At 58.5% G+C, this 18,882-nt stretch overlaps 1 protein-coding gene across 2 annotated transcripts in view; it reads left to right on the top strand.

Annotated features, from left to right (window-relative positions):
- The window catches only part of SARDH (sarcosine dehydrogenase), a 62,910-nt gene extending 44,583 nt beyond the window's left edge, over positions 1 to 18,327 (top strand). The window contains exons 18-21 of one of the 2 annotated variants that reach the window (XM_082655857.1): positions 11,341 to 11,503; positions 12,076 to 12,244; positions 14,446 to 14,581; positions 17,007 to 18,327. In XM_082655857.1, coding sequence (XP_082511983.1) covers positions 11,341 to 11,503; positions 12,076 to 12,244; positions 14,446 to 14,581; positions 17,007 to 17,132 — 594 coding nt within the window. In that variant the 3' untranslated portion in view covers positions 17,133 to 18,327. Of the gene's footprint in view, positions 1 to 10,778; positions 11,231 to 11,340; positions 11,504 to 12,075; positions 12,245 to 14,445; positions 14,582 to 17,006 lie in introns of those variants that run through there. The other variant, XM_082655858.1, reaches the window with a different exon arrangement.
- The last annotated feature ends 555 nt before the right edge of the window (positions 18,328 to 18,882 follow it).

Genomic DNA, 18,882 nt, shown 5'->3' with positions numbered 1-18,882 from the left:
GGGACTTGCCACCTGTGAAGCCGCCCCCAGTGTCCGCTCCTCGGAGGCAAGGGCACACCCTCCCAGATCAGGGCATTTCCTGCGCCTCCCTGGAGATGACAGCGCTGGGGACAGCCAAGCAATTACGCTGCTCCGGAGGTCTGCGTGTCCTGAGGAAGCGGCCTGTCCTCTGGAGTGTTCCCCCTTCCCAGCCCCCCGCACTGCGGGAGAGGGGAGGGGCCGCTCGGGGTGCACCGCCAGGCCCCGGGGAGCAGCCCCTGCCCTTCCCCCAGCTCCAGAAGGCCGGGTCCCAGGACCGGAAGCTTCTGAGACTGTGGACAGTATCAGGGCCGCAGCGGACTCAATGTCCTCAGAGACCCTGGGGCCGGGGTCCCGGGTCCAGCTCTGGTCAGGCCCTACTCCTGGGCCGTGGTGTCCTTTTAGGAAAATGAGCATCGTGTTCTCCACCCTGACTTCCCGAGGGCAAGGTGAGGAGAAGGCGGTCAAGGTGACCTCAGCCACTGCCAGCCGAGGGCCCGCGAGGCGCCAGGCACAAAGCATGTGACTCACGAGTCCTTAGTGCTTAACACTCACGACAGTGTGGAAGGTTCTAGCAAGGGCTTCCCGGCCTCAGCACTGTCGGTGACGTTTCGGAACAGATATTCCGGCGGGACAGGGGGCGCATCCCGGTCATCGCAGTGTGTGGAGCAGCGTGCCTGGCCTCACCCACTTGACGCCAGGAGCACCCCCAGATGTGACAACCAAAACTGTGTCCAGACGTGGCCACGCGTCCCCAGAGGCAGCACTGCCGTGGCAGGGGAAGAGGGGGTGGGGCAGGGGAGGAGGTGCTGCCCTGTGATCGCCCTGTTAGCAGGTGTGCAGTCACAGCCAGGTGCGTTGAACGAGGTCTTACAGCAGCTCCCGACGTAGGAAATGTTACCCCCAGGACGGATGTTTCCCTGAATTGAGCTCAGAGAAGTTGGATGGACTGCCCAGGCCCGCCCCCAGCTAATGAAACATAAAAAGCGCACGAATATGTCAGTAACACGGAGGTGGCCTTAAGGAGGGGGTGGGTGGACAGACAGCCGGATTCAGGGGCACTTCCCCCTCTTCTACTTCCTTCATGTTCATCTGGGGGGTTTGGGGGGGAAAGTGCTAAGGGATGTTTGTGATCCTGGCCTGCAGAGGGGCTGGAGGTCAGAGGAATCTGGGTCCCGTTAAGCAAGTAAACAATGTTTCAATGACATCAGAAAGGAGGCTGCCAGGAGAAACTAGATAAAAGCAGCTCTGCAGAGCCGAGGAGCGCTGGCCCGGCTCTGGTCTGCCTTCCCTCTCTGGAGGCTGTGCTGGGGGGCAGGAAACTGGGGATGTCTCTGTCTAGCTTGCTTCCTGCCTGCTTGGTACAAAGCTGCCTGCCGGGACCAGAGAGGGCGTGCGTTTTGAGGGAATGGCACAGCTCCACCCCAGGCCACAGTGGCGTCTGGCCCGCCCCGGCTGCAGCCCTGGCCCTCTCGGCCCCCGTGGGGTCCATGCAGTGCCCAGCCCTGTCTGGGGCGGCGTCCTGACTTGTGAAGTGGGAGGGGGAGCTGGGAGCTTGGCGCTGGCTCAGCCTGTGTGTGGTTCCGGGGTTTGTGTGGGAGAAGACCAGGTGGGAGCACTTCCCCTGCCAGCCGAGGGTCGCTGCAGCGAGGCACCTGGGCCTTAGTCTTGGACAACGGGCTGCAATGGGGGCCGGCCCTTCCCGACCCTGGCTGCCGCCCCAGACCTGGCCCACGGCCGTCTGGCTGCATCTTGGCCTCCAGGAGCCGGGCTGGGCCGGGGCTCTGGCCGGTGGAAGCAGAGGTCAGACTCCAGGATGAACTCCTGCGTGGGGTAACAGGCACAGGTCGGGGGCCACGGGGTGGGATACATGGGGTGCAGGACATACACGGGCTGCTTCTCTCCACCCCCTCCTCTGGAACTGGCTTTACTGGTTTAGTCAAAAGCACCTTACTGCTCGTTTCTCTGTCTCCAACCACAGTACACAGTGTGCAGGGCCTGGGTGCAGCCCTCACCGCTGACATGACCCCTTTGGGCGTGACCCTTGACCTCTCTGAGACTTCCCTTTCTCACCTGGCTGAGTCTGGCTGAAGAGTTGATGGGTGGTTTCACTATAAATAGGGAATATTAGTAAAATAAGAGCAAACAAACCCCTCTCATTCCACCAGAGAGAAAGCCAAGGTTGACAGTGTACGTCCTTCCATCTTCTCTCCCTAATCTCTGCCTGTAAATTTTAAAACAGAAGCAAGATCATCCCATGTATATAGTTTGTACGTTCGGCCTTGTTCTCTTACTAAGTTGCTGTGATAGTTTTCCTGTTCCTTGAAATACTGCCTGAGAACCACTCTGAACGTCGGGTCATCCTCTCCGCTGAGCAGGACATGTGGTTGGGCTGCTTTTTCTCCTTGGAATAACGCTGTGATGGGCTTGCTTCGATGGTGGGCCTTTTGTGACTCTGATTATTGACCTATGACATATTCCTCAGAACCCAGAGTCAGAGGCGTCCCAGGGACGTGGTCCCAGCCTTCCTGGCCGTTCAGCAGTCATTTGGTATTTTCTGTCCCCGAGGCCTTTGGGGCAGGGTCGGGGAGAAGCACAGAGCTGTCCAAGGCCAGTCGCTACCTGAGGGATTTGGCCCGTCGGCTCATACATGGCCAGTCTGGATGCCCAGCTGAGTTCCAGCATCCCTTCCAAACTGAAGGCTCTATCCCAGTGCCGAGCTCCCCAACGCTCTCCCTAGAATTAATTCTGGACGTGTTGGCTAGGAGCCTGCCAGGTCAGGGCTCTGGGCTGGAAGACATGGGCCTGGCCCTCCACAGGCTCACAGCCTAGTTGAGGTTGGGGGACGGGAAGGACGCTGCAGCCCTAGCCCAGCCTGCGTCGGAGCGAGGGCCTGGGTGGTGAGAGGAGCCGCCGCTGCTCAGCAGCTGACGTGGGGGTGAAGAGGGTCCCAGGAAGACGTTCGCAGGGGGACTCCAGTCCTGCCTTGGCGACCGCGCCTTCTCCCGAGGCCCCAAGGCTAGGCTGTTCCTCCTTTGTGTCAGTGTTACGGTTTTTGCTGACCTCACAGCGACCCAAGACACAAGTTCCCAGACGGTCCAGGCCAGGGGCACAAAGGCCTTCCCATCCACTGGCCGGCGAGAGGGATGGGGAAGTCAGCGGCCAGCAGGACTTGGGCCATGGGACCTGCGCTGGCCACCGCCCTGGCCCCCACCCGCGGTGGCCTCACAGGCAGGCGGGGAGGCGGGAACCAGCAGAGCTGGGGGCCAGCAGGCCTGGCTTCTGGTCCTGCCCCGGCCTCTGTGGGACCACCTCTCTGGGTCTCAGTTTCCCCATCTGTAGCACAAAGTTTAGACAATGACCAAAATCTTTTCTGGCCCGTCCTGTAAGTCTGTCCAGATATCCTGCATGCTCTCTGGATCCAGGGGGAATTTCATATTCTCCTAAATAATGTCATCATGTGTTGACACCGGTTCCGTCAATGTTGCGACGCTGGGCCCGGAGCTCGGGGCCAAGCCTTTATGGGAGATAATTGGCTGCCAGCCAACCAGATGCAGGAGAGGAATATGTGTGTCTGAGTCATCGGGAAGGCCTCCGGGTCACGAGGGATACGCGGAATGATGAGGGTCAGAGCCCAGAACCACAGATCCTGCCCGAGGGTGGGTGAGCAGGACCCCGCCGCCGCCCACAGTGACCCACGCTCACGGCTAACGCGTGGGTGGGCGGCCGTGGCTGAGCGGTGCCTCCAGCCGAGCGGTGCCGTTGTTTTGCGATAATTCTGCGATGCTTGGACCAGCCCCAGGCTTGCAAGATCCTTGCATTCCTAGAGGAAGAACAGAGGGCGGGAGTTGTCCCCTGGGCAGCCAGCTGACCGGATGTCCTCAAGGCCAGCGAGGTTCCCAGTGAAAGCCTGCTCCTGGCCGGGTTCCCAGGGGAGGCGCGGTGTCTCCCTGACTCAACCAAGGACGGGGACCCCTTCTGAAAGCATAAGGTGCTGGGCTAGAAGCTCATCTTTAGACAAGGTGATAAAGCAATTTTTTCCTGAAAATTAATTGCAGGTCAAAAGGAAATTGAATTTCTTTTCCTGACTGTGTGTGTCCTTGCTGTGACACCATTCAGATTCAATTAGTCTGGGATGGAACATTCTCCCACCCCCACGCGTTGTACGAACAGAGGCGGGATGCCCATACCTTCACAGAGCCTGTGTTTGCCAACTGGGTTTTAGCCGTCGCCTAAAAAGTCGCTTTGCACAGCTTGTGCAAATTCACCTCTGTCCTAGAGAGCTGGGGGTGGTGTGTAGCTGAGAGACATGGTGGCCAAGGCCACTATTCAGGGGTGTCCCGTGGGGGGCAGTGACAGCTTCTTGCCATGAAAGTATAAGGACAAGGTGTGGCTGGAATGAGGTTGGGTGGCTTAGAGGGACTCCCAGGAGTGTGCTTCAGAGATTCTGGAAGCTCCTCCAGGGCAGAACCCCGTCCTTTCTCTGCAAGGATGTTCTGATCGTGCGGCCCCTGCCGTTGTCTGTAGGTGCAGACGGGGCCTTTCTGGGGGTGGGCCATAGCGTTTACCACCTGCTTGGAATCTGTGGCTCTTTTTTTGATCCTCTGAGACGGCCAAGTTTGTGAAGTGTGGTTTGAGCATCACACCTTTTATTTATTCTGAATCTTTGAAAATTGGTTTCCAATCAACATCCCGCCCATCACCATCACCACCATCATCATTATCACCATCATCATTATCACCATCACCACCGTCACCATCACCACCACCATCACCACCATCACCACCATCATTATCACCACCACCATCATCACCACCATCACCACCATCATCATTATCACCATCACCACCATCACCGTCACCATCACCACCACCATCACCACCACCATCACCATCACCACCATCACCACCATCATCATTATCACCATCACCACCGTGACCATCACCACCACCGTCACCATCACCATCACCACCACCATCACCACCACCACCACCACCATCACCACCATCACCACCATCATCATTATCACCATCACCACCGTCACCATCACCACCACCATCACCATCACCACCACCACCATCACCACCACCATCACCATCACCACCATCACCACCACCACCACCATCACCACCATCACCACCACCACCACCACCATTACCACTATCACCACTGTCACCACCATCATCATCACTGCCACCACCACCGCTTCCACCACCACCATACTGCCATCAACCTTGCTACCACAAACATCATCCCCACCAACCACTACCATTACCACTATCTTTACCACCACCATTACCTTCACCTCCACCGTCACCAGACCACCTTCACCAGAACTACCAGCACCACCGTAAACTAGCCTTCTGGTCCAGACTCCTAGGAGAGATTGCACACCCCACTGCAGGATGGTTTTGGAATCAAGGGTGTCTTGGGATGTCCAGAGGATTTGAAAAATGAAGATCCTTTCAACCTCCTGCCACCTGGCTTCTTCCCTCTCCTGTGGATTCAGGGCTCTGGGCCCCTGCAGGGGCTGCACATCCTCTGATCCCTGCCTATACCCTGCCTCGGGAGCCCCTGAGACCCTCACTTATTTAAGGGGTGACTGAGTTTGGACGACGTGCCCGGTGAGTCGGGGTGCCGGTACACACCCAGACTCCCCGGAAACAGCTAAAATCACCACGAGCTAATGTGATTTGAGAGAGCTTGGGCCCGTGTCTGTGGGTCATCTGCTCAAGCCTTCCTGCGGTGTCTGCCCAGAGAGGCTACTCCAGGCTTGTTCTGATGCTGCCCGTGGCCAAACATCCCACAGGAGTGACCTAGGCTCTCCTGCCTGGGGCACTCGTGTGGCCTTTATCCGAGCTGGGGTGGGCACCTAGCGCTACCCTGATTTCAGTCCTCCCCACGGAGAGCTGGCAGGAAGTTCACTGGTGCACCAAACATGGGACCAAGCCCCCAAATCCATTTTACTGAAACCTGAACATATTCCCTCCCCACAAAAATATGCCAGTGAGTCAGCCGAGGGCAGGGAGGGAGGATCTTATGGTGTCGACTCCTTGCTCTGACTTACTAGCTGTGAGTCCTCCGAGCGTCTTGGGAAGTGCTCATGCCAGCTCGTGAGAGCTGAGGGTTAAATCTGTACGAAAATCAGCAAGGGGTGGTTAAAGCATCGTTAGCTTGAAACCCGCTGCAGCAGGAGTACTCCTACCACAGGAAGTGGTAACTGCTGCAGAGCAGCCCCCTGCCCCCAAGAGTTGATTGTTGAACATTTCCTAGGACATCACTGGGCCTTGGGCAAGTGGCTTGACCTCCCTGAGCCCCAGTTTCCTTATCTGTAAAATGGGCGCGCCAGCGGCACCCACCTCTCCGAGTAGCCAGCCTCCTGCCTGGGGCTCTATAGTGCCAGCTTTGTTGACTGCTCCCATGGGCCCTAGGAGCTCTATTATCGGCCAGGATTTGCAGAAGCAGACTCAGGGATGTCAGTCGCCAGGGATGCAACGGTTGTGACTCATACTTCAACCTAGTAGCTATGTGGCACCCAAGCCCACGCTCTCAGCCACTCTGGTGCCTGCACGGCTGGGTGGCTGGCCCTCACCTGCCCTGCGTCAGGTGTGAGTGCCGGGAGGACCAGGCAGCATCCTGAGTACTGTGGAGGGTCCAGAGCTTGGGGGCGGGCGTGCCAGGGCCCCACGGGATGTTTGAGCACAGGTGTTTGTGGACTGGGTAGCTAGGAGATTCGTCTTGCTGGGCTGGCCATCTGTGTCTGGGGCAGGTGACCCCGTGTGGGACCACAGACATTACTGACCACGCACTGTGTGCAGAGCCCCGGGTTGGGGCTCAGAGGCATCTCGTGACTCGTGTTCCGGATTCCAGCCTTGTCCTTACGGGGCGGATAAGCCTTAAGGCTGCTGCAGCCCAGGCTGATGGGGACACTCTCGGCCTCAGGATGGGAGAACTCCCCCACACCACGCCCTGCTGACCATCTCATTGCCACCCTAGTGGCCTGAATGAAACGTGTGATGGGCAGAGCGGAGAATCCTCTCACCCTTGGGGACCCGTAGCATCCCGCAGAACTTTCTACAGGGCCCCACATGTCCTGGTGGAGGGGTCTGAAACCCAGAACCTTCCAAAAGGAGAGGGTCCTTGAGCCAATTTGGAATGAAGAAGCACTGCATAGAAGTGATGACGTTCACCCAGGTGTTTGGGGCTTAGCGGGTCTGCCTCCCCACCCCAGCAGGATCTCTTCTCACTCAGGGGTCCTCTAGCGTCTCCGTTCCACAGCCCAGGAGTCTGAGCCTCCCAGGGGGCCCAGCTGGCAGGTGGCTCTTGCTGGCTTTAGAAGCAATTCCTTCCTGTGTGGGCCAGCCGGCCAGAAGCACACTGGCCACTGCAAAGATGGGCACTGGCCAAGCCCTGTTGATTCCTGAGTGGTCACCCCAGCTGGGCCAAGCAGAAAAGGGCATTGCTCCCAGCAGGGCCTCACACGAGGTCCTGTTCCAGCGTTTATTTGCAGAGCTAAGTTTGTCTGATGATAACAGGATGCTTGTTGCCCGGGACGCACATGACCAGACCGGCTCCTTCTCTACCCCTCAGTTCTTTTGCATATGTGCCCAGAAGTGGGATTGCTGGACATATGGTAGTTCTATTTTTAATTTTTTGAGGAATCACCATACTGTTTTTCCTAACAGTTACACTATTTTACATTCCCCCCAACTGTGCCCAAGGGTTCCAATTCCTTCACATTCTCGCCAACACTGATTATTTTCTGTGTTTTCTTTTAAATAGGAACCATGCTAATGGGTCTGAAATCATATTTCATCGTGGTTTTCATTTACATTTCCCTAATGTTTAGTGACATTGCCCATCTTTTCATATGCTTGTTGGCTATTCGTATATCATCTTTGTGAAATGTCTATTCACGTTCTTAGTTCATTTCTTAATCAGGTTGTTTTTGTTGAGTTGTAGGAGCTCTTTATATAGTCCGGATAGTAACCCTTTATCGGATACATGATTTGTAAATGTTTTCTCCCATTCTGTAGGTTGCCTTCTCACTGTTGGTTGTGTCCTTTGATGCACAGAAATATTTACATTTGCTGGAGTCCCATTTAATTATTTTTGCTTTTTGTTGCCTGTGCTTTTGGTATCATATTCGAGAAATCACCACCAAGTCCAGTGTCACGAAGTTTTCCTCTGTGTTTTCTTCTAGGGCTTTTACAGTCGGAGGCGTCACATTTAGGTCTTTAATCCAGTTTGAGTTAATGTTTATATATGGTGTAAGATAAGGTTCAGTTTTTCCATCACTTTGTTGAAGAGACTGTCCTTTCCCCACGGAACAGTCTTGCATCCCTTGTTAAGGGTCACTGGGCATTTACATGAGGGTTTATTTCTGGGCTGTCTTTTCTGTTCCGTTGATTTGTTTGTCTGATTTTATGCTGTACCATGCTGTTTTGATGTGGTAGCTTTGTAATAACTTCTGAAATCAGGAAGTGAGTCCTTCAGCCTCGTTCTTTTCCAAGATTGTCTGGCTATTTGAGGTCACCCATATGACTGTTAGGGTGAATTTTTCTATTTCTGCAAAAAAATGCCACTGGGATTTTGATCAAGATTGTATTGAATCTGTAGATGGTTTGGGTAGCGTTGATATCTTGAGGACACGAGATGTCTTTCCATTTATTTGTGTAATGAAAGAACTTTCATTTCTTTAGGCAATGTTTCATAGTTCTCAGCGTGCAAGTCTTTCACCACCGTCGTTAGGTTTCTTCCTAGGGATTTTATTTTTTTGGATGTGATTGTAAACAGATAGTTTTCTAATTCCCTGTTTAGATGGTCCATTGTTAGGGTATAGAAAGGCAGCCAGTTTTGCATGTTGATTTTATATCCTGCAACCTTGCTGACTTGGTTTGTCGGTTCTGACAGTATCGGCGGAGTCTTTGGGATCTGAAAAGGGTTTAAACAAAACCTGCTTTAAGGCCCTTCCTGATGGCCTTCCACAATTCTGTGGCCCTGTCCACTGCCCATGGTTCCCAGAGCAGTGTGGGGCTGTTTTGAAGGGGAGTTTGCCTCAGTTTGGGGATTGCTTCCTAAAGTCCATCCAAGCCCACGTTGACCGTCAGATGACTGTGTATCAGGCACCAGCTTCCCATGAACTTGATGCTCACCCCATTTATCAGATGGGGGCACTGAGGCTGGGAGAGGCAGCCCGTGGGTCTGGCTGACCCTGAGCTCATGTTCCAGACGTCCTTATTTTCGGCCCTTCCCTTCAGTACGTGTCCTCTCTCAGAAGAAATGAGACCTCCCCCAACTCCACTGTTTCGGTGGAGAAAAAAACACAAGATGTCTCAAGAACCAATGATGCCGGCAACTTAGAAAGTCACCTAGGAATCCCCAAACCCTTCCCCTCACTTTGCCAGAAAGCAGAGCTCTGTCCATCTGTGCCTGTTTTCCCCCTTCACTCAGGAAGTATTAATTCAGCCCGTCTGTGTGCTGGGGTATGATGGAGACCAGCCAGCTTCCTGGCCTCGCCGGGCTCCTGGGAGCTGGGGAAGGGGCTGGGGGCAGCTCCATCCCACCCGTAAATTCATTCAAGAGCCTGACTTAACTGGGGGGCTGTATGTCCGATAAGACCGGCGATCCTGAGGCCGTGAATGGGTGAGCTTTAAAAATGATTTTTTCCTGTTCAAGATGAGATTGGCTTTGAGCCCTGAGCTCCTCCGTGGGCTGTCTAAAATTAGAAGCCCGTTGACAAGGCAGGGGAGCAGTGAAATGTCAACAGTACATTTTCTGTGTCAATTTTGAGTTTTTTGAGAGGCCCGGACAAATGGCAACTCAGGGCAAATTTGTGCTGTTTCAAAAGCTTCCCGAATCCAGCCCCTCGGTGGCGGTGTGATTGAAGTGTCAGAGTTATAAGGCGCTGGTTCCGTGGTCGGCAGAGTGGCCCCTGCTCTCCTTCTGCTCAGGTATTATCCTGGCAGGAGCTGCACTGGGTAGCCCTTGGGGCTCAGAGCAGTAATGGGATCAGGTCCTCCGTCTCCATGAGCTCTGTGACTTGCTGCACCCTCCCTGTCCCTTTTGTGAGCTGGACAGTCCCACGCTTGGGCCTTGCGCACGGGGACGCTGAGGGTTCAAGTATTTGCCCGAAGGCTGGAGGCGGCCGCCAGGTGCCGGATGTGTAAGTGACGAGCCCCCAAACCAGCCATGCAGGAAAAGTCAGGCTTCCTAAGACAGACAGAGCCAGGCCCCTGACCCCGCTTATGGACGAGGAAATCGAGGTCAAAGGGAGGCCAAGAGGCTTGCCCGAGTCACTGCGACGATTGAACGGTGGCCCCCAAAAGAGACGTCCACGTCCCCACCCCGGACCTGGGGATGGGGCCTTGGAAATAAGGTCTCTGCAGTTGTGATTAAGGCAGAGGATCTCAGGGTGAGACCATCCTGGCTCAGGGTGGAGCCCATCCCAACGGCAAGTGTCCTGCTGGAGACGAGGAGACACAGACACAGAGGAGAGTGAGCCAGAGGTCGGGATGACGCAGCCAGGAGCGCCTGGGGCCTCCAGAGGGAGCGTGGCCCTGCCCACACCTTGCTTTTGGGCTTCGGGCCTCAGAACTGGGAGAGAGCACACTTCTGTGGTTTTAAGTCCCCGGGTTTGTAGTCATTGGTTACAGAGGCCCAAGGGCATCCCTACAGTCACTTAGGAGAAGAGCTGTGGCCCGGGAACCACATGTCCACTTTCTCCCACCCCCAATGACAACACCCCTTCCTTTTAAAGATTTCCAGGGACTTCCCTGGTGGCACAGTGGTTAAGAATCCGCCTGCCAATGCAGGGAACATGGGTTCGAGCCCTGGTCCGGGCAGATCCCACATGCCACGGAACAACTAAGCCCATGGGCCTTAGCTACTGAGACTGTGCTCTAGAGCCTGCAAGTTACAACTACTGAGCCCGCGTGCCACAACTACTGAAGCCCGCACGCCTAGAGCCTGTGCTCCCCAACAAGAGAAGCCACCGCAATGAGAAGCCCGTGCACCGCAACGAAGAGTAGCCTCCACTCGCCGCAACAAGAGAAAGCCCGCGTGCAGCAATGAAGACCCAAGGCAGCCAAAAATCAATCGATCAATCAATAAACTTATTAAACAACAACAAAAAACATTTCCAGAGTGCCCCTGAGGACTCTCCTCGGGACCCCCTATTTCTTGGGGCCAGAGGCCGTGGCCTGGGCCCAGGGCCGGCTAATAATGGTGACGGTAGGAAGTGTCCACCAGTAAGTGGTGGCTGGACCTTGACCTCAGTCGTCTGACCCTGGCCCACGTCTAAGCTGTGACTTGTCCCCCAGGTCCGGGCCATGAGGCTGTCCTTCGTTGGGGAGCTGGGCTGGGAGCTGCACATCCCGAGGTCGTCCTGCCTGCCCGTGTACCAGGCTGTGATGGCAGCAGGGGCCAAGCACGGCCTCGTCAATGCCGGGTACCGGGCCATCGACTCCCTGAGCATCGAGAAAGGTGTGTGCAGGGTTTGGACACCACGGTGGGCTGCCTGAGCCACGTTCACTGGAGGCAGAGAGGCTGTTACCCCCACCTCTGGCCCCATGATCCTTCCAGCCCCACTGTGCTCCCCCTTCCCCCAACCTTTGCTATCTCCCCAAACCCCCTTTGCTGTCCACGAACCGGGTCCTCCATGCAGGCCCGGGGGTGGTGCTGGCATCTCTTGACACCAGCACTCTTGAGGGGAGGGGTGCTCTCCCAGGTAGGGGCGGGCGGGGGCCAGAGCTGGATTTGGACGTAGTGCCAAGTTTCCCGGAGAGAGCTGGAGGACATCGGAACGGGAAGGGGCCCTCAGTGCTGCCCCTTCACAGCCCCCTCCCCAGGGCCCCCAACCTGACGGCACAGGTGCCGCAGTGCTGATGGGGGCTCGTCCAGGGGACCTACTACGATCGAGGATGCCCCCCGCCCCGGGAGGCCCAGGTCACGGAGTTTCTAGGGTGGGCATGTGGGCTGGGGCAGGGGCCCACGTGCGTCTCGCGAAGGGCTTGTGTCTGCTTCTGCTGGCGCTGACCCCGTCGTCTCCCACCCAGGCTACCGGCACTGGCACGCCGACCTGCGGCCCGATGACAGCCCCCTGGAGGCGGGTTTGGCCTTCGCCTGCAAACTCAAGTCCGCCATCCCCTTCCTGGGGCGCGAGGCCCTGGAGAAGCAGCGGGCCAAGGGCCTCTGCCGGCGCCTGGTGGGCTTCACCGTGGACGAGTGAGTACCCCTGGGGCCAGGGCTGCCAGAAGTGACTGCCGCAGACAAGCAGGCCTCGGGGTTCCTCCTCTCGAGCCGCCTGGTGTGACGCTCCCCACAGGCCAGGCACCCTCTCCCAGAACTCCCACCGCAGCCCCGTTACAGGTGAGAAGGCTGGGTCCATGCCGGGCCTGACTCCGAAGCCGGCGCTGCAAACTCAGATCCCGCCAGGGCCGGGCAGGGTGCAAACCAGGCCCGGCGCCAGTGCTGGTCAGCAGGGAGTGAGGAGGGTCGCGCTCATCAGGCGCAGATTTGATTTTTTTTACTTTGGCCACGCCACGCGCTGGCAGTGTCTTAGTTCCCCAATCAGGGATTGAACCCACACCCTCGGCAGAGAACGTGCAGAGTCCTTACCGCTGGACCGCCAGGGAATTCCCTCAAACACAGAGTTTAAAAGTGAAAGGCCTTGCCAACCCCAGCCAGCTCTGTGGGAGGCGCCAGACCAAGGGCCTCGAGCTGGCTGCCCGTCACGGTGCTGCCACGTCCCACTGTGTCCTCATTAGAGCCCCCCCACAGCCCGGGAGGGGGGACCGTGGAGGGAAGGGCCGGGCTGGGGCCACCAGCCCCACTTACAGGTGGAGACCATGGGGGCCAAGGGACAGGGTGGCTCTCGCCCAGGCACGAGGCAGAGGGGGAAGGAGAGCCCTGTGGTGGGGCCTGATCCCTTCTCCCCCACCTCCCCCGGGGCCGCTTTTGAGCGTGTCGCCCTTACGTGCTCGGAGCTGAGCCCACATTGTCCCTGGGTCCGGGGTGCCGGCACTGGAAGACATAGATGGTGTGACACGGAGTCTGAGTAGCAACCGTCTCCAGGGCGGCGGGCGTCTCTGGGCTTCGTCGATTTGGAGCTGACAGCCAGCCGTCAAGGGTGCCACTTCTCCCAGATTTGGAACCTTCAAAGCAAGTGTTGAGAGTGCCCAGGGGAGGGGGGCGGAGAGAGAGCAGAGCTGGGGGCCGTCACCGTCCTATGGCTTCTCCCTGGGCTCCCATCAGGCCGCCTCTCCGCTTGATTCCTTGTCCGTCTCCGGGGGAGCAGCTCAGCTCTGGTTTGGGGTGCAGGTAGAGCAGGGGTCCGCCGAGGCCTTCTGCCGCCTGGCCCTCCAGGAAGCGCCCACAACTTCAGACCGCACCGGCCACAGCCTGGCTCTCCCCGCTCGGGGGTTCCCTGCCGGGCTGCAGAACCCACCCAGTGCCGTGGCCTGGCCGGTCCCAGGCCTGAGGAGAGACCCGGCCTGGGCGCCGGCTGGGGAGTCACAGAGAACTCCCACGGCATTTGCTCTGGGGCCCTGGGCAAGGCAGGTGGCCTCTCTGAGGCTGTTCCCTCCCAGGGACGTGGCGCCCCGGTAGGACTGGGTGAGACCAAAGGAGACAAGAAGGTACTTACATAGCCTCCTTCCGTCCCACCCTCATCCACTGGACCCGTGGGGCCCAGACCTTTCCCTCCTGGTCTCTGAACTGGGCGGCACCCCGGACCCTGTGCAGGCTCTTTTCCTCAGTGTAGGGTTCACCCAGTTCCAGTTACCGTAACTGGGCCCAGCTGTGCCCCACTCGCCTCCGGGCGTGGTCCTCACACCCGCCCCGGGGACCCACGGGGCCACGTGGTGCTTGCGGCCTCCCCAGGGCCCAGCACAGCCCTCGCAGGTGCGACGCACAGGAGGGGCACGTCTGCCCAGATCTGCACCAGACGATCCGGTGTTGGCGTTTCTGTGACTGTAGCTTAATCTTTGTTTTCTATCTTGCATTTTCAAAACTTTTACAGCGAGCGTTGTACCTTACGTGTAATACAGAAAATCACTTTTAATAGACGATGCAGCACGCTGTAGAAAAAGGAGACCCCAGAGTAAAACAAGTCGTACGACAGTTTTAAACTGATCAGAAGTCAAATCCTCAAGGTGGGCCTCTTCCAAACCTGTGGGGCCTGTCCCTAGAGACACGGAAGTCAGATCCTGGTTTTGGTGTTTTCTGTTCATTCATTTATTTGCTCGGAGCCTGTGCCGTGGCATCCCCGGGGCCCAGGCGCTGGGCACGGGGGCTCATAGCAGACCAGCCCCACAGCATGGAGCCCGTGGTCTGGCGGGCACGGCTCCTCTCTCCTCGACCAGGCAAAGTGCAGGAGTTTCCCCTCTGGGGGCTCTGGGGTCCCAGCCGTCTATTGCTTCTTCCAGGAAAGTGCCCATGTTCGGCCTGGAGGCCATCTGGAGAAACGGCCAGGTGGTGGGCCACGTCCGGAGAGCCGACTTTGGGTTCACCATCGACAAGACCCTGGCCTACGGCTACATCCGGGACCCCAGCGGCGGGCCGGTGAGTCCAACTCCCCAGCACTGCCACCGGGAGCCCCAGGTCCTCTCAGGTTCCGCACCAGCACCCCTGCCCACCGCCTCGAGTATGCCGGGCGTGCAGGGACCAGAGCACAGTGAGGTGACTGACTGATGGGGCTGTGTTCCTGGGCAGAGTCGGAGCTCTTTCCATGTTTTCTCTCCAAAAGAATCTGATTTTGGAAGCTCCAAGCTTCTCCCGGTCAGGAAGAGACTCTGGGCCCGGCTAACGCCCGCTGCTTCCTAGAGCTTGAGACCCTGTGTGCGTGCAGACGGTTGTGTGCACACACGTCAGTGTACACGCGCGAATACCCACATGTGCGCACACGTACTGACACACGTGCACACAGACACGCGCGCGCGCAGGCACATTTGAGAAACTTGGCAATGAGACAGAGGGGCAGCTTGTTCCGGGTGGAGAAAATCTAAACATTTTGCCCAAACAATCATTTGTAAACCCAAATAATCCCCCACCGAGCGTGGATGCCGCCGTCCACACTGGCAGGGGAGTGAGGGCAGAGCGAGGGCCCTTAGAGGGCCTCCAGGGGTCTGAGCCCTGGGGGGGTGTGAAGCTCGTGCCGGGCTGGCTGGGTGGTGTGACGCGAGTGGTGGGGGGAGCTCATTATCATCGGTGCCATCTTTGCCTGCTTGCTTCCCTGGAGTCGTGCACCAGCCCCCTGACGGCGGAGAAAGGGGCCCCAAGAGGCTCTGATGTCGGGGCAGGGATGCCTACCCAGCTGGGCCTTCCGGCCTCCCCTGCCCCGACCGTCTCTGGGCTGCGGCCCCCCACCTCCCCCCACTGAGGCTCCAGGTTGGGGGAGGCACCTGGAAGCAGCAGCATGGAGGGGGCAGGAGGAGTGAGTCAGACCAGCCCTGGCAGAGGTGCAGGGGCGGGCCAGGCCCGATGGCAGGCCCAAGGGGGCAGGGGCCAGGCTGCGGTGCTGTCTGAGGAGGCTGCATCCACAGTGGGCTGGGAGGCTCAGGACACAGGCTCGGCCTCAGTAGCTTTGGCGCTCTGCCCTGGACTGGCCTGGCGACCTTGGACAAGGGCGTCTCTCTGAGCCTCGGTTTCCTCATCTGTAAAATGGGGACAGATTATTCCCACCTGCCTCACAGGGCTGTCTACAGATCTCTGCTCTAAGTGGAGCCTTAATGAGCTCCACTTATTGCCGTGGGGTTGCCATGGCTAGTGATGACGTTTTGCGGTGACAAAGGACCCTCTGACACCCCAGATATGGAGCCCTGGGTCCCAGCTGAAGCCCCGTGTCCATTTGCCCCATGCAAGGGTAGGGGTGGGTGCAGGCCTAGTCACCTCTTCTTTCAAAGAACAATAATTCTTGCTTTTTCTGCTTGGTCAGGTTGGGTTTCTAATTAACGTGACCGAGGAAGGAACGCTTATACCTACCCAGACAGGAGGCCCAGGATACCCGGTTAGACCGGTGCAGGGCCAGGGCCGGCTCAGGCTGGCTTGTAAGAGCCGACTGTGTCCACCTCTTCCCAACCCCGCCATCAGGGATGTCCAGTGTGTTTATACCATGGAAATGGGCAAACGCCACCATCAGGCCTCCCCCATCCCCCAACCCCTTCCCCTCCCTTGAGAGCTGGTTGTTAAACATTTACCAGCACAGCAGCGGGATAACCAAGACTCCTTTGTAAAATAGGGAAACTGCCCTTGAAAGGCAAGGCTCTGGACCTGGGGGCAGAATTGGGGGCCTCCGGGGTGTTTATTAGCAAGGACTACGCCCCAGCTCTGGGCAAGCCCGTCCTTCAGACGTCTGAAGGCACCAGTGGTCTCCGCCACCTGCCTCTGGGCCCAGTGGGGGCAGTGTGGAGCTTTGAGCCCGGCCAGTGCCCACCACGGCTCAGAAGCCTGGTCTAGAAGCCGCGTCGTTCCAACACTGCGGTCACGTAAAAAGCCCCGTCTCTTTGGGGTATTTTTTCCATCCAGCCCTGAGCTACCGAGAGAGGTCATTTAACAACCCAAGCAGAGCCCCTCCGTGAGGCCCGGCCCTGGGTGTATTCTCTGCACCCGGAGAACAGGATCCTGCGCCGGGCCAGCCCATTCTGCCTCTGCCCGCCACTGCCCTGCGTGTCCAGGCCGTGCTCCGGTTCCCAGGAACCTGCAGTTCCAGGGCGGAGGGGTGCTGCCCCGCGGGAGAGATCTCGCTGACTGCCAGACCTCGGCTCTGCTGGACCCCAGGTGCTCAAGTCCAACTCGGGGGCACGGGGACACGGAATCTACCTGCTCAGGGCAGTTCCTCGGCTCAGGGAGGACCCTCAGCACAGCGACGGGTTTGCCCGCAGGAGGGGCGTGAGGCCGAGACAGCTGGCCCCGTCCCAAGAGGCAGGTAGCGTGAGCCCAGCACCCACTGGGTAACGAGTGACCAAGATCCCTCCTCTTCTGCTACTAGGTCTCGCTGGACTTTGTGAAGAGTGGAGAGTACGCCCTGGAGAGGATGGGGGTGACCTACCCGGCCCAGGCTCACCTCAAGTCTCCCTTCGATCCCGACAACAAGAGGATGAAAGGGATCTACTGAGGGGCGGGGAGTGGGGCCTCAGCCGATCCGGAGGCCGGAGGACACTGGCCAGAACTTGGGCTCCCCCTGCCCTCAGTCGAGGCCTGCGAACCATCCCCCCCACAACAGATGCAAACTGAGAGGGTGGAAGGAGGACCCAGAAGGCCCGTGCTGTGGCCACTGACCAAAGGGTGGTCTCGAGTCCACCCACACCCTAAAAAAGCCACCCATAACCCCTTAGGCTCAGGGACCACGCCTGTAGCCTTGAGAGCTTCTGAGAAGCGCTTAGGAAGCACTCGATAAGGCCCGTGTCAAAGCAGGGAGGCAGGGAGCTTTACCCTGGTTCCTAGCCTTGACTGGAAGGCTGCCCAGCGCAGCCTCCGAGAGGTGTAAGGTGTGTCTGGAACTGGGGATTGATTAGTACTGTCTGCCTCAGGCGCAGTAGGGAAGGCAGAGAGCGTGCGTGCCAGACTGGCCCGGTCCCTGAGGTCAAGGTTAGCAGAATGGTCTGGTTCCCAGATCCCAGGAAGGGTGGGGGGTGGATCAGACAGCAAGCTCTTCCTGCCTTGAGCCTCCTGAGAGTTCCCAGCCCTGAAAGCGGTGCCAGAAGCAGGGGTGGGAGGGGTCTCAGATCAGCACCCGCCCTCCCCTGTGCAGAAGCTCCCTCTCCTGGCTTGGTTTCCCCGAGAGCCCCTCGCTCTCTAGGTCTGGAGAGGAAGGCATGCTGCTGGGTGAGAACCTGGCAGACTCCTCCTGCCTGGATGGGTGCCTCCTGTCCTTACTCTTTGATTAGGACTGAGCTCTGGTCCTGGTCTCCCACTCTTCCGGCCCCCTGGGGATGGGCCTCGCACAGGCCCTTGAAAGGGGGTGAGTCCCCTGCTCCCTTCGTGGGGCTTCCAGACCTGTCCTCCGTGCCTCTGGAGGAGCCCTGCCTCCCTGCCGGGATGGGGGCCAGCCCAGGGCCCAGGCAGCTGCCACAAAGCGGCACCACGCGGCTGTGCCCAGCGAGCCCGGCCCCGTGGGGAGCGGGCGTGGCAGATGCTCGGGGACAGGAGAGACACGGCTCCCGCAGACACAGGCGGGAAGCCACGTGGTGCCGGAGGTGCAGGCAGTCCCCGGAGGGCCCAGGCTGCCTTCAGAGGCGCACACACCACTCAGCCCCACGGCAGACGGGGCCGGAACAGGTCAGGCTAATAAAGCCAAGGCCATGGGAAGACGTTTGGGTTTCGGGTGACCTTTGTAGAGAGAATCTGGCCCCCTCGCCAGACCGCAAGCTGGGGGGCGGGGACCTCTGTCTTTCCCAAGCCCCAGGCAAAGGAACGCCTGCAGCCCCGCCACCACCCTGGTCACAGACGGGCCTGGGGAACCCCGAGTGGACCCCGTAGGGCCAGCGGAGGAGAGGAGGGTAGCTGGCTTCCCAGATGGCCTGGGCTGCTTCCCCGGGCCCTGTGGCTTGGCCATGGACCTCTGTTCGGGGCCTGTGCACGTGTTCATTCCACAGCCGTCCTTGGGGGAGGCCTTGGACGAGGGAGGTCAGGCCCAGGTTCCAGCCCGACTCCTTCCCCAGGGGTTGAACCCAGAAACACAAACGTTCGCTCTCGCCCTCCCTGTTTGTGTTTGTTCCTCTGCCGGGGAGAAATAGCTCTGGCCCCTCTGCAAAGGGCACTGGGTCGCCGACACGAGAGAGGCTGTCATGGGCCGCCCCCCAGCTCACCTGCTTCATCCCGCAGCTCGGGAAGGTCTAGGCCACGGCCTGGCCCTCAGCAGGCTG

Source organism: Grampus griseus (assembly GCF_964374135.1).
Source record: "Grampus griseus genome assembly, chromosome: 6".
In the NCBI taxonomy this organism is placed as follows: domain Eukaryota; kingdom Metazoa; phylum Chordata; class Mammalia; order Artiodactyla; family Delphinidae; genus Grampus; species Grampus griseus.
The sequence above is the reverse complement of the archived record's forward strand: the minus strand, read 5'-3'. Positions and strand labels throughout refer to the sequence as shown.